Here is a 16,040-nt window from a genome sequence, read left to right as displayed (position 1 = left end):
ACAGATAGAGGTGCTGCCTGAATTCAACCCAGTCAACAGCAACAGAGCACTGGGGGGTTTTGAATCAAAATTTGATCAATTAATTGAAAACATTAATTACAAGTGTGGCATGATCGAATGGTTTGCCTTGTATGGTAGGTTTTGTGGCAATGACACTTTTATATGATGGTCATAACCATCCATAAACAAATAAGTAAAAAAGAAAATCGACATATGATGTATGTGTCATGAGAGTTATGACAACATTATGATTTTTGATGATTTTTGTGATGATTTAATGATTTTGTTATTTGCTATGACATTTTCATGATCGTTTCATAATGCATTAAGATGCTTTGCATCATATATTGAGTTATGCACTGTCAAAATTGCGAAATGGTAATCAGCTTTTTCAGCTAAGATTAGCCACTGCTACCAAAAATGTTTGAAGTAATGTGTTTGACAAAACAAATCTTTAAAAATTCCCACCTGAAATCAACTGCATATTTGATTTGAAGTTAACCAACTTTGATTTTCATTTTATAGAAAGTGTGTTGTGGTGGGTAAAGTTTAGAAAAGTCTGGAATAGGAGAAAACTAAATTCTGGATTATTTTCTCTTGGCCCATTGATTACTTTTAGGTTAAGGAACCATCTAACAATAAATTGGAAAATAGTAGGGCTCCAATTGGCCCCAAAACCACTGCCTTGCAGACAACTTCTGGCCAGGTGTTTGCATCATGGCTGGGGCATACCACCTGTGCCCAGTGATCCAGCAGAGGGTTGTGTAAAATTTGCTCAGCGCCACATGGGGTGGATGGGTATATGTTGGATAAGGCTGCCTTGAGCTCTACTGCCCCCTTTGTGCACCTGTGAGCTCAATCGTGACTGTTGACAAGGGAATGCATTCACCTCCAGCAAGTGTGTGTCAATGAAAAAGTCAGGATTCAGCAACCGCATTTTTAAAAGCAGAAAGGTTGGAATAGGCTTGTGGAGTAATCGTGACGAGGCAAAGCCATTACTTTGAACGGAGAATCACCCAACTTTGGGGCGGGGGAAATGGTAAACAAGGTGGCATAGCATGTTCCCGCACCCACCGGTGCACTTACACTATACTGCAAAATGAAATGACTGAAAAACATCCTGTACCACATATGTTGGAATAGAGTGAAACTCTCCATTAACTTCCTTCATACTGGAGGATATGGTTCTAGTTCATCTAAATCTGGGCAAGTAGAAAAAGAGTCTTATTGCCCGAATCTTGTGCTATCCCTTTAACACTTCCAAAAACTCTCACCTTTAACTCTGTCGTTCTTGTACAAGGTGATCTCTCCCTCGGCCTGTGGAAGGTATGGGTGAACCACCACAAAGTGCCTCCCTGGCACAGCGCTGTACAGCTTCCTCCGCTGCCCTGCCACCTCCACATTACTGGGGCCAAGTGTAGGGATAGGGAGGTGGGAAGAAGATACGTGAGAGAGATTAGGATGTATGAGACAGGTGAGAGAGAGGAGTGCATATCAGTAAATGTATAATTTTTCAGACAGCATATTATATTAAATATGAATATTATAATTAGGTGAGTTTTAACGTTATGTATCAATGTTTGCATATACCACCTCTCCCCACGACAGCACGGGCACCTGTCTCTTACGAGAGTAAGGCAGTGAAGCTGAACAGCTCACCAGGCAGAACCATGACAGAACCATGTGTGACCCGGACAGAAAAATAAATACTTCAAAATAAATGGTGGGGCTGTATGTTACTGAGGAATGCATGTGAAATACCCCACCCTCAGAAAAACCCCAATAATGCATTTAAATAAAATGTATGCATCACATATATTTTTGGGTGTGTTTTGTTATTATATTTCTCATGTTCTTGATATTTTTGAAGTATAGATTAGTTTGTTTTTTACATTGCTGCCCTAAAAAGTAGGGGATTGACTGTTGTCTTGATTTATTAACCTTACTAATGGTGCTAGATGGAAGCGGGCCCCAGGAAATAATGTTGATCCTTGCAGTGTCCTCTGGGGACTTGTTTCATCCACCACACAAGAAGACAATCCAACACGGGAGAGACCAAGACAAAGAAAGAGAGTGATTCCGGAACACAATACTGAGATGGAGAAGAACCACAGCGCATACACATTGGGCTTGAGTCCAAACTCTCTTACCTAAACCTTTGAAACAGACCTACTGGTACGCGCCCATTGGTGTCTGGGTTAATCTGATGGAGTATTGCATTAGAGCTCCCCCCAGTGGTCAGCCCCAGCAACATCATCATGGTGAGTATTCAAACATACATACAGTGGATATAAAAAGTCTACACACCCCTGTTAAAATGCCAGGTTTATGTGATGTAAAAGAATGAGACACAGATAAATCATGTCAGAACTTTTTCCACTTTTAATGTGACCTATAATGCGAACAATTCAATTGAAAAACAAACTGAAATCTTTGAGGGGGAAAAATGAAAAATGAACCTTACAATAGCCTGGTTGCATAAGTATGCACACCCTCTTATAACTGGGGTTGTGGCTGTGTTCAATCACATTCAAACTCATGTTAAATAAAAGTCATTACACACCTGCAGTCATTTAAAGTGACTCTGATTAATCACAAATAAAGTTCAGCTGTTCAAGTAGGATTTTCCTGACATTTTCTTAGTTGCATCTCAGGGCAAAAGCCATGGTCCTCAGAGAGCTTCCAAAGCATCAGAGGGATCTCATTGTTGAAAGATATCAGTCAGGAGAAGGGTACAAAAATAATTTCCAAAGCATTAGATGTACCATGGAACACAGTGAAGACAGTCATCATCAAGTGGAGAAAATATCACACAACAGAGACATCAAGAACTGGACATCCCTCCAAAATTGATGAAAAGACGAGAAGAAAACTGGTCAGGGAGGCTTCCAAGAGGCCTGCAGCAACATTAAAGGAACTGCAGGAAATTCTGGCAAGTACTGGCTGTGTGCTACATGAACAATCTCCCATATTCTTCATATGAATGGGCTATGGGGTAGGTTGGCAAGACGGAAGCCTTTTTTAACAAAGAAAAACATCTAAGCCTGGCTGAAGTTTGCAAAAACAAACATTAAATCCCCAAAAGCATATGGGAAAATGTGTTATGGTCTGATGAAACCAAGGTTGAAATTGTTGGCCATAATAAGGTATGTTTGGCGCAAAAACAACACTGCACATCACCCAAAGAACAACATACCCACAGTGAAGCATGGTGGTGGCAGCATCAAGCTTTGGGGCTGTTTTTCTTCAGCTGGAACCGGGGCCTTAGTCAGGTTGGAGGGAATTATGAACAGTTCCAAATACCAAGCAATTTTGGCACAAAACCTTCAGAAAGCTGAAGATGAAGTTCACCTTTCAGCACGACAACGACCCAAAGCACACATCCAAATCCACAAAATCATGGTTTCACCAGAAGAGAAGGGTTTCACCAAAGAGTACAACCTTGATTTCATCAGACCATAACACATTTTCCTACGTGCTTTTGGGGGACTTGATGTTTGTTTTCACAAACTTCAGCAGGGCATGGATGTTTTTCTTTGTAAGAAAAACTTCATATTCTATATAAGAAAAATACGGGAGATTGTTGTCACATGTATCACACAGCCAGTCACATGTAGCACACAGCCAGAAATTCCTGCAGTTCCTTTAATGTTGCTGTAGGCCTCTTGGAAGCCTCCCTGACCAGTTTTCTTCTTGTCTTTTCATAAATTTTGGAGGGATGTCCAGTTCTTGGTAATGTCTCTGGTGTGTCATATTTTCTCCACTTGATGATGATTGTCTTCACTGTGTTCCATGGTATATCTAATGCTTTGGAAATTATTTTGTACCCTTCTCCTGACTGATATCTTTCAACAATGAGATCCCTCTGATGCTTTGGAAGCTCTCTGAGGACCATGGCTTTTGCTCTGAGATGCAACTAAGAAAATGTCAGGAAAGTCCTACTAAAACAGCTGAACTTTATTTGTGTTTAATCAGAGTCACTTTAAATGATGGCAGGTGTGTAATTACTTCTATTTAACATGAGTTTGAATGTGATTGGTTAATTCTGAACACAGCCACATCCCCAGTTATTAGAGGGTGTGCATACTTGTGCAACCAGGAAAGGTTTTTATTTTTCATTTTTCCCCCTTGAATAATTCAGTTTGTTTTTCAATTGAATTTTTCACATTACAGGTCACATTAAAAGTGGAAAAAGTTCTGACATGATTTATCTTTGTCTCCTTCTCCATCACAAAAACCTGGCATTTTAACAAGGGTGTGGAGACTTTTTATATCCATTGTTATTTATATATATACACTCACCTAAAGGATTATTAGGAACACCTGTTCAATTTCTCATTAATGCAATTATCTAATCAACCAATCACATGGCAGTTGCTTCAATGCATTTAGGGGTGTGGTCCTGGTCAAGACAATCTCCAAACAGAATGTCAGAATGGGAAAGAGGTGATTTAAGCAATTTTGAGCATGGCATGGTTGTTGGTGCCAGACCGGCCGGTCTGAGTATTTCACAATCTGCTCAGTTACTGGGATTTTCACACACAACTATTTCTAGGGTTTACAAAGAATCATGTGAAAAGGGAAAAACATCTAGTATGCGGCAGTCCTGTGGGCGAAAATGCCTTGTTGATGCTAGAGGTCAGAGGAGAATGGGCCGACTGATTCAAGCTGATAGAAGAACAACTTTGACTGAAATAACCACTTGTTACAACCCAGGTATGCAGCAAAGCATTTGTGAAGCCACAACACGCACAACCTTGAGGCGGATGGGCTACAACAGCAGAAGACTCTCATCTCCACTACAAATAGGAAAAAGAGGCTACAATTTGCAAGAGCTCACCAAAATTGGACAGTTGAAGAGTGGAAGAATGTTGCCTGGTCTGATGAGTCTCGATTTCTGTTGAGATATTCAGATGGTAGAGTCAGAATTTGGCGTAAACACAATGAGAACATGGATCCATCATGCCTTGTTACCACTGTGCAGGCTGGTGGTGGTGGTGTAATGGTGTGGGGGATGTTTTCTTGGCACACTTTAGGCCCCTTAGTGCCAATTGGGCATCGTTTAAATGCCACAGCCTACCTGAGCATTGTTTCTGACCATGTCCATCCCTTTATGACCACCATGTACCCATCCTCTGATGGCTACTTCCAGCAGGATAATGCACCATGTCACAAAGCTCGAATCATTTCAAATTGGTTTCTTGAACATGACAATGAGTTCACTGTACTGAAATGGTCCCCACAGTCACCAGATCTCAACCCAATAGAGCATCTTTGGGATGTGGTGGAACAGGAGCTTTGTGCCCTGGATGTGCATCCCATAAATCTCCATCAACTGCAAGATGCTATCCAATCAATATGGGCCAACATTTCTAAAGAATGCTTTCAGCACCTTGTTGAATCAATGCCACGTAGAATTAAGGCAGTTCTGAAGGCGAAAGGGGGTCAAACACAGTATTAGTATGGTGTTCCTAATAATCCTTTAGGTGAGTGTATATATATATGAGGGAGAGGGAGAGAGGTAGAGCAAGAGTGAGAGCAAGCCAGAGCAAACAAGCGAGCTTGAGATGAGAGGGATTGCCAGAGAGAGGGAGGGAGGGGTCAATTTAAGAATAATGGGATAGAAAGCGAGAGAAAGGGAAAGAAATAGGGAGAAGGTATTTAGGAGATGTGATAGAAAGAGAGAGAGGGAATTGAGAGTGGATAAGTGGGTCACCTTGTCCTGAAAAACACTCCCCTAATCAACCTCAAGCCTATAGAGACCTACCCCTATTCCAGACACACACACACACACACAAACTTAGAGGAAAGCTAATGCTAATGAAAGCTATGACAACTGTTCCAAACAGCAGAAAATGGCGTCAGTTATAAACACTCCACAGCTAAATCCAATTTGGGAATTATGGACCAAAAGTATTCTACCATTTCCACTCATCCTTCAAAATAGGCGACAAAGGAGAAAAAAATATGAGTTTCTTCAAGACAGTTGGTAACATTCCCTGCTGTGTCTTGGCGAATAGTGGAGTGGCTTTAAAATATGTTAATTAGACAATAATCAGAGTTGATGAATACCTCCGGTGTTAATCAATGAGGTCCTCAGAGAGAGAGGGAGACATGCTACACACATCCTCTTCCGACGGTGCTCCGGCAGATTTTCCAGTATAAAGTGCTCATCCACCAAAAATACAACCTTAACCGATGTTGATTATCATCAACGCAATTCATTGTAGAAAATAAATCTGTGTCCTTTCCATGGCTGAAGACAAGCATAGCATTCCTAACCAAAGGGTTTAGCTTTGCTTGTGTATACGATTCCTCAGGTTTCGGATGTTGCTCACATCACTAAACAAAACTTTCAGAAACTAAAACAAATCTGGCAACATCCTTCAATCAACAGTGTATTTCTGCAATGGAATGACTTCGGTACAAATAATTACAGAGGGCTCTGATTTGATTAGTTTACTCTCTCTAGAGTGTGAATTAGGCACAGACTCAGGCTATAGGATCAGGATCTGTTGCCATAGTTTCTGATTCAGCTTTTTGTTACAGTCCCTCTCTAGAGCAAAGAAAAGAGAGGGATGGAAATAAAAAAAACTAATTGAGAGAGGTTACCTTTCACCACTTTCCAAAAAAAGCACATAAACATTCCTGGAAAAATAATTCATATTGGATCAATTCTGTCTGACTTCTATTTTTAGCACTCTCTATCTCACTCACTGACTCTGTCAAGGAAAGCACAGGAATGCCCATTCAAATATAACTGATGTGATTAGATTTTTTACAGGGTCAAAGGAAGTTGTTCTTTTAAATAAAAAAAAGTCAAATAAACAGTGGATGTTTCAAGCTATTTATATTGAACGATATGCAAATTTTCTGTCTGTCAAACGTAATTCTTCTCACACTTGCACTGTTCTTCTTGTTCATTCTCTCTCTCTCTTCGTACCCTCACTCTCCTTTTCTTGTCTCCTCTCTCCTTCTCTCCGCCTACCTCCAGTTCCCAGATATGTGATGGACAGTGTCAGAATGTCTTTATATTTCACTCCCCCTTTTATCATTTGGCTTTGTCTCTCCTCTTCTCTTTCACCACCTATCCCAGCATCAATCCCCCCCAGCCCATTCTCTACCCTTGTTCTTCATGACAGAAGGATAGGCGGTGTGTATCAGAGTGGGTGCATGAACGACAGGGCCATATGTCTGTATTAATCTGTCGAGGAGGACAGGGAGCACTGTCTTAATCAGCACTCTTCCGTTCCAAGGCAAATCACAAGCAATTTGAAGCCTTCAGTGTCTAATCCATGGATCCTGCAAACACATCAGCCAATTCTAGGAAGCTAAATAATGACAGCTTAGTCTTTCAGGGGGCCTGCTGACAAACTTGTTCATCAAATAATTGTGTTTTTTCTTTGAGTATCTTTTGGCGGATGCTATGCTTTACAGGTATACATTAAAACAAAAGTGTTGAAATAGCCATTGGACAGAAGTGAATTGTCCAGGTCTAATTTCCTGCACCCCCCTTTGCATTGAGAAACCAGAACAGGGAGAAGAGATGGGGGAAAAAGAGAACAAGCAGATGTGTCTTTTGCCCTGACATAATGGCAACCATAACAATGTCGCTCGCAGGTGCCTGACCTACCACACAGAGTCGCTGAACTGTAACGAAACAAGAAGGCCCTCACCGACATCCCCACTTCCACCTCCCTTTTACTGGACTCAGGTCACCGTCAGTGTGCCGTGACTTGGATTTCAACACCCAACCGCACGATGCGATGAGTAAATGTGAGGCCAATATTTGAACCCTCACTCATTTCAATACAGGCATGTTTTAGCTGGGTACAGGCTGTGCCGCATACACAATGGACACACTGAGATACTAAGCTGTCAATATGTTATAAGAAGATTCACTACTGAAGGTTATTTAACAAATAACTAGTTCTCTGAAACCTGCATGACAACACATGATCAACCAAAGTTTGTGGGGGTGTGTGAGAGAGAGATTGTGCGTGTATGGTAATGACCCCTCCTCTCCTACTGACCTGGGCTCTCTGTGCTGCAGCGTCGGTTGCCCGTGTGTCTGTAGTTGAGGCCTGCGGGCCTCCTCTCCCAGGCGGTTTAGGGAAGGGGACCGACTCCGGGGGACCATTCCCACGCTGGTACTGTGGGACCCCCGGCCCATGGTCCTCACCGTGCCATTGGGGTTCCCGGGCATCTGCTGGAGCAGCTGTGGAGAAAGGCTGCGGGAAGTGGTGGTTCCCACCACTGCGTGTTGGGGTCCGCGGTGCAGTCCCTGTGGCTGGGACCAGTCTAGGGAGGGGCCCTGGTTCACAGTGAGGTTGTTGTCACTGTTGGAGCGCAGCAGGACCCTGGGGGCTACCAGGGAGCTGCTGCTGCTGCTGGTGGGGGCAGGGGCCCGACGCCGCTTGGAGTATGTCGGGGCCTCGCGGAAAGGCACTGAAAAAGTGGAGTTCATTGACTAATTATCTAATGAATCGGTTCTAACGTGTGACTTTCTCTAATTATTCTAGAATGCAAAATACAATATGTTGAATTTTGAAAGACATACATTTTGAATGAAATGAATTGATAAACAACAAGATTGTTGAGGATAAGACACAGTAAGAATGCTGAGGATAACGGTGGTAGAAGTTCTCAACTTTGCTTTTCTAGAACGTTCATCAGGGATGAATAAAATCCTATGGCTCTGAGTTGTGAAGCAAATATCTCCCTGACTCAGAAGTTGGGATCGCCACCACAGGAGTCGATTAGAGTATATAAATAGCAAACACAAAAACACATTCGCACCCATTGTGTCTGTATCTCATGAGGCATTCCACTTTTTGTTCATGTTTCAGAGAACATTACTAACACTCCTCCCTTTCCTTTCCTTCATATTCACTGATCTAAGACTAGCCGACCTGATAGAAAGAGATGCGGCGAGCACTCAGAGGTAACCTTCAATAATTCATTTACTTGTATTCATAAAAGCGCACAGGCAAGCATGTTTACTGAGATGCACGCATGCGCACAGACACGCACTCACGACCTAGGGCACATAACAATTGGGTAGGTGTGTATTTCGAGTGAAGGTTTACTTCATTTCTACTGGAAACCTACTGAATCCCGGGCATGGGGAAATTGTCTAAAAACAATAAAGTCCTATCATAGAACATAGAATGTGAGCATACGTTTTATATACAGTAGTATTACCTTATTAAAGTTCCATAGCCTGTAGGACGAAAGTTTTTAAACTATAGAATGCACAATCCTAAAATTATGTGACTGTATACTTTTCATAACTTTAGCAGCTGTTGCAGAGCGATTTTCGAAAAATACGTAAGCAGAGAAAAAAATCTGTTGTTCTCCAAAGTCACTAGCTAGCTAGCTGCAGTATGCTGTAAAGTAGCTGTAGCATATGGTCTTTCAATTATTGTAAAATTTTTGTGTTTAGAGGAATTCTATATACAGTGGGGAGAACATGTATTTGATACACTGCCGATTTTGCAAGTTTTCCTACTTACAAAGCATGTAGAGGTCTGTAATTTTTATCATAGGTACACTTCAACTGTGAGATTAAAAAATCCAGAAAATCACATTGTATGCTTCTTAAATAATTAATTTGCATTTTATTGCATGACATAAGTATTTGATTACCTACCAACCAGTAAGAATTCCGTCTCTCACAGACATGTTAGTTTTTCTTTAAGAAGCCCTCCTGTTCTCCACTCATTACCTGTATTAACTGCACCTGTTGGAACTCGTTACCTGTATAAAAGACACATGTCCACACACTCAATCAAACAGACTCCAAACGCTCCACAACGCCAAGACCAGAGAGCTGTGTAAGGACATCAGGGATAAAATTGTAGACCTGCACATAGCTGGGATGGGCTACAGGACACAAGGCAAGCAGCTTCGTGAGAAGGCAACAACTGTTGGCGCAATTATTAGAAAATGGAAGAAGTTCAAGATGACGGTCAATCTCCCTCGGTCTGGGGCTCCATGCAAGATCTCACCTCGTGGGGCATCAATGATCATGAGGAAGGTGAGGGATCAGCCCAGAACTACACGGCAGGACCTGGTCAATGACCTGAAGAGAGCTGGGACCACAGTCTCAAAGAAAACCATTAGTAACACACTACGCCATCATGGATTAAAATCCTGCAGCGCACGCAAAGTCCCCCTGCTCAAGCCAGCGCATGTCCAGAAGTTTGAAGTTTGCCATCTGGATGATCCAGAGGAGGAATGGGAGAAAGTCATGTGGTCTGATGAGACAAAAATAGACTCCACTCGCCATGTTTGGAGGAAGAAGAAGGATGAGTACAACCCCAAGAACACCATCCCAACCGTGAAGCATGGGGGTGGAAACATTATTCTTTGTGGATGCTTTTCTGCAAAGGGGACAAGACGACTGCACCGTATTGAGGGGAGGATGGATGTCGCGAGATCTTGGCCAACAACCTCCTTCCCTCAGTAAGACCATTGAAGATGTCGTGGCTGGGTCTTCCAGCATGACACCGACCCGAAACACACAGCCAGGGCAACTAAGGAGTGGCTCCGTAAGAAGCATCTCAAGGTCCTGGAGTGGCCTAGCCAATCTCCAGACCTGAACCCAATAGAAAATCTTTGGAGGGAATTGAAAGTCTGTATTGCCCAGCGACAGACCCAAAACCTGAAGGATCTGCAGAAGGTCTGTATAGAGGAGTGGGCCAAAATCTCTGCTGCAGTGTGTGCAAACCTGGTCAAGAACTACAGGAAACGTATGATCTCTCATCTCACCTTCATCCGCTTATCTGGTATCGGGTCACGGGGACAGCAGCTCCAGCAAGGGACCCCAAACTTCCCTTTCCCGAGCCACATTTGCCAGCTCTGACTGGGGGATCCTGAGGCGTTCCCAGGCCAGTGTCAAAATATAATCTCTCCACCTAGTCCTGGGCCTACCCCGAGGTCTCCTCCCAGCTGAACGTGCCTGGAACACCTCCCTAGAGAGACGTCCTTGGGGCATCCTTACCAGATGCCCGAACCACCTCAACTGGCTCCTTTCGATGTAAAGGAGCAGCGGCTCTACTCCGAGTTCCTCACGGATGACTGAGCTTCTCACCCTATCTCTAAGGGAGAAGCCAGCCACCCTTCTGAGATAACCCATTTCAGCCGCTTGTACTTGCGATCCAGTTATTTCGGTCATGACCGATCCTTCATGACCATAGGTGAGGGTAGGAATGAAAATTGACCGGTAAATCGAGAGCTTTGCCTTCCGGCTCAGCTTTCTTTTCGTCACAACGGTACGGTAAAGCGAATGCAATACTGCCCCCGCTGCTCCGATTCTCCGGCCAATCTCTGGTTTCTGTACCAAATATTAAGTTCTGCTTTTCTGATGTATCAAATACGTATGTCATGCAATAAAATGCAAATTAATGCAAATGAATGAAAAATTACAGACCTCTACATGCTTTGTAAGTGGGAAAACCTGCAAAATCGGCAGTGTATCAAATACTTGTTCTCCAAACTGTACATCATTATTCATTATTATTTTTCTTCCTAAATGTCTGTGATCATGAACTGATCTGAAGCTCTCATAAAATGTTGTAACGGTAATGTCGGGCTGTTGTTATGTGTCTTTGAAAGGTAAACCAAATTATATGTATAAAAAAAGAAAATAGAAGAAAACTAAATATATATTATAATAAGAGAAATATGGGTTCAAGCGGGGATGTAAGGATTAGATGTAGAAAGAAGATTGTGGAATGAATTGATATTCACTGTCATAGTTTCATGTTTTCAGGGATGACTGCAAGTCAGAACAAACCAACAAATCCAAGCACCCAGCCTACATAATCACCCCAATACTGGGAAGAACTTGAAAGCCTTCAAGTACAACATTCTCTGGCATTTGCAGTGAGATATTAATTCATTGTTTCACTATAAATAGACTCACATGTGGAATAATTAAGGATTAGCTTTTTGTTTGTGTCTTGACAGTTGTCAATGTTGACAAAAAACACTGGGAAGAATACCTTACATCCTCTCTTTTTTCAAAGCCCTTCAGAGGAGAAGGTCAGAGTAGAAGGTACTCAAACTTTCTCACCCAAGGAGTTTCTGAAGAGATGAGGAGAGAGGACATAACGGGTATTTCAGGTGTTCCCCATCTCTATGCTTTAGATGCTGCTTGCAACATGAGGGTTGCATGGTTCAATTCCCACGGTGGCTGGGACCAGTATGGAAAAGTACTGTTGTACTACTGTAAACCAGCTTGCAGAAAAGGGTGTGCAAAATCACTTTATTATTTATTTGTTCTCTCTACAGACTGCAGCTTCAGGAAACTATGCACCACTGGCCTCTAAAGCACCACTCCTTACTGTGAATTCACCCAGACATGAGCCATCACAAGTGTCTGCTCTTAATGACAAACAGTCTACATAATGGAAATCTGACATTCAGGATTAAAAGTATGTAATGGCATCAACTTGTCAACTTCAAGATTACTTACTTTTACATTAGTCATTTTGTTCTTACCCTGAGCAACATCCAGTAGTAAGTACAGGCTATTATAAACTTAAATCACACATAGGATCTCGATAAAGGAAATGTATTAAAGATCATAATCTTTTTGCCCCACCATGAACTGCCACCTTAACGTGGTGGAGGGGTTTGAGTACCCGAGTGACCCTAGGAGCTATGTTGTCTGGGGCTATATGGCCCCGGTAGGGTCTCCCAAGGCAAACAGGTCCTAGGCGACGGGTCAGACTAAGAGCGGTTCAAAACGCCTTAACCCTTTGGTGCGTACGATCACACCGGTGTGATCAATCTAGAGTGGTCCCTGAAGCGTACGATCACACTGGTGTGAACGTCATGTTTAGAACGCAACATTAGCATGCCTAGCTACAAGTAACGTAACAATGGCTGGTCAGACCGCGCTGTTATTTACTCACATTTAGCTCAAACAGTGTTTATAACTTTATTTCCTGATTGTAATCGGGACAAGAAGTGTTACTTACGTACCAACAGACAGCCAACACTAATACACAAAAACAAATTATATTAGCGTCTACTACCAATCAAAACCATTTCAAAAACTTTCTAGAAATTACGTTACCGGTTGTATGCATTTTATATAGTTTATTCATTTTCACTGCACTGAATTACTGGTGACGATTTGTTAGCTAGCGGGCAGCTGATGTTTGCTAGCGGTTAGCTGACGTTTTCTAGCTAGCTACAGTTAAAAATCAACCAACTTTTGCAGCTCTTAGAATTCAAGTCAACGAGAGAAGCTTGCAATGCAATGCATGTAGTGTTCCTTACCTAGCAAGGTGACTGTTCAAATGCTGGCGTGAGTTCAAATGCTGGAGAGTACTGAAGTCACGTGCAAAAAAACTCAAGCTGGGGGGTCGGTAAGGAATATTTGAAACTCATGCGTGAAAAGGTTAATGATGATAAAAATGTTGAGGTCTGTGACGTCGCCGGTATGGCGCAGCCGGGGCACCACCCTGGAGCCAGGCCCGGGGTTGGGGCTCGTACGTGAGCGCCTGGTGGCCGGGCCTTTCCCCATGGGGCCCGGCCGGGCTCAGCCCGAAGAAGCGACGTGGGGCCGCCTTCCCGTGGGCTCACCACCCACAGGAGGGACCATAAGGGGTCAGTGCGGAGAGGATCGGGCGGCAGTCGAAGGCATGGGGCCTAGAAAGCCTGATCCCTGGACATGGAAACTAACTCTAGGGACGTGGAATGTCACCTCGCTGGCAGGGAAGGAGCCTGAGATCGTGCGAGAGGTTGAGAGGTTCCGACTAGAGGTAGTCGGGATCACCTCTACGCACGGCTTGGGCTCTGGAATCACACTCCTTGAGAGAGGATGGACTCTTCACCACTCTGGAGTTTGCTTATAGCTCCCCAGCTCTGCCGCAATGTGTTGGAGTTTACCCCGGTGAACAAGAGGGTCGTTTCCCTGCGCCTACGGGTTGGGGATAGGTCTCTCACTGTTGTTTGTGCCTACGGGCCGAACGGCAGTGCAGAGTACCCGACCTTCTTGGAGTCTCTGGGAGGGGTGCTGGAAAGTGCTCCAACTGGGGACTCTATCGTTCTACTGGGGGACTTCAACGCCCACGTGGGCAACAACAGTGACACCTGGAGGGGCGTGATTGGGAGGAACGCCCCCCCTGAGCCGAACCCGAGCGGTGTTCAGTTATTGGAGTTCTGTGCTAGTCACAGTGTGTCCATAACGAACACCATGTTCGAGCATAAGTGTGTCCATCAGTGCACGTGGCAACAGGACACCCTAGGCCGCAGGTCGATGATCGACTTTGTTGTCGTTTCATCTGACCTGCAGCCGTATATCTTGGACACTCGGGTGAAGAGAGGGGCGGAGCTGTCAACTGATCACCACATGGTGGTGAATTGGATCCGATGGTGGGGGAGGAAGCTGGACAGACTCGGCAGGCCCAAGCGTACTGTAAGGGTCTGCTGGGAACGTCTGGCCGAGTCTCCTGTCAGAGAGATCTTTAATTCCCACCTCCGGCAGAGCTTCGACTGGATCCCGAGGGAGGCTGGAGATATTGAGTCCGAGTGGACCATGTTCTCCACCGCCATTGTCGAAGTGGCCGCTCGGAGCTGTGGCCGTAAGGTCTCCGGTGCCTGTCAAGGCGGCAATCCCCGAACCCGGTGGTGGACACCGGAAGTAAGGGATGCCGTCAAGCTGAAGAAGGATTCCTATCAGGCCTGGTTGGCTTGTGGGACCCCTGAGGCAGCTTACGGGTACCGGCAGGCCAAGCGGACTGCAGCCCGGGTGGTTGTGGAGGCAAAAATTCGGGACTGGGAGGAGTTCGGTGAGGCCATGGAGAAGGACTATCGGCTGGCCTCAAAGAGATTCTGGCAAACCGTCCAGCGCCTCAGGAGAGGGAAACAGTGCCCTACCAACGCTGTTTACAGTAGAGGTGGGCAGCTGTTGACCTCAACTGGGGATGTCGTCGGGCGGTGGAAGGAATACTTCGAGGATCTCCTCAATCCCGCCGTCACGTCTTCCATTGAGGAAGCAGAGGATGAGGGCTCAGAGGTGGAGTTTGCCCAACCAATCCACATGTGTTTTGTGGATTTGGAGAAGGCATTCGACTGTGTCCCTCGCGGCATCCTGTGGAGAGTGCTTCGGGAATATGGGGTCCTGGGTCCTTTGCTAAGGGCTGTCAGGTCCCTGTACAACCGAAGCAGGAGCTTGGTCTGCATTGCCGGCAGTAAGTCAGACTTGTTCCCAGTGCATGTTGGACTCCTGTTGGACTCCTTTGTCGCCGGTTCTGTTCGTAATTTTTATGGACAGAATTTCTAGGCGCAGCAAGGGGCCGGAGGGTGTCAGGTTTGGGGACCACACGATTTCGTCTCTGCTCTTTGCGGATGATGTTGTCGTGTTGGCCCCTTCAAACCAGGACCTTCAGCATGCACTGGGACGGTTTGCAGCCAAGTGTGAAGCAGTGGGGATGAGAATCAGTACCTCCAAATCCGAGGCAATGGTCCTCAATCGGAAAAGGGTGGCTTGCCCACTTCAGGTTGGTGGAGAGTGCCTGCCTCAAGTGGAGGAGTTTAAGTATCTAGGGGTCTTGTTCATGAGTGAGGGAAGGATGGAACGGGAGATTGACAGACGGATCGGTGCAGCTTCTGCAGTAATGTGGTCGATGTATCTGTCTGTCGTGGTGAAGAAAGAGCTGAGCTCCAAGGCGAAGCTCTCGATTTACCGGTCAATCTACGTTCCTACTCTCATCTATGGTCATGAGCTTTGGGTCATGACCGAAAAGACAAGATCCCGGATACAGGCGGCCGAAATGAGCTTTCTCCGCAGGGTGGCTGGGCGATCCCTTAGAGATAGGGTGAGAAGCTCGGTCACCCGGGAGGAGCTCAGAGTAGAGCCGCTGCTCCACCACATCGAGAGGGGTCAACTGAGGTGGCTTGGGCATCTGTTTCGGATGCCTCTGGAACGCCTTCCTGGGAAGGTGTTCCGGTCCCGTCCCACCGGGAGGAGACCCTGGGGAAGACCTAGGACACGCTGGAGGGACTATGTCTCCCGGCTGGCC

At 44.9% G+C, this 16,040-nt stretch overlaps 1 protein-coding gene across 3 annotated transcripts in view; it reads right to left on the bottom strand.

Moving 5' to 3' along the window:
• The window catches only part of LOC105006621 (SH3 and multiple ankyrin repeat domains protein 2), a 276,728-nt gene that overhangs the window by 95,200 nt on the left and 165,488 nt on the right, over positions 1-16,040 (bottom strand). For all 3 annotated transcript variants that reach the window (XM_034297425.1, XM_034297433.1, XM_034297430.1), the window contains exons 11-12: positions 8,034-8,448; positions 1,275-1,405 (exon numbers count right to left, since the gene is read on the bottom strand). In XM_034297425.1, the coding sequence (XP_034153316.1) occupies positions 1,275-1,405; positions 8,034-8,448 (546 nt within the window). The remainder of the gene's footprint in view (positions 1-1,274; positions 1,406-8,033; positions 8,449-16,040) is intronic.

This window comes from Esox lucius, chromosome 2 (genome assembly GCF_011004845.1).
Source record: "Esox lucius isolate fEsoLuc1 chromosome 2, fEsoLuc1.pri, whole genome shotgun sequence".
Lineage (NCBI taxonomy): Eukaryota > Metazoa > Chordata > Actinopteri > Esociformes > Esocidae > Esox > Esox lucius.
Note: the sequence above shows the minus strand (reverse complement) of the source record. Positions and strands in the feature narration are given on the sequence as shown.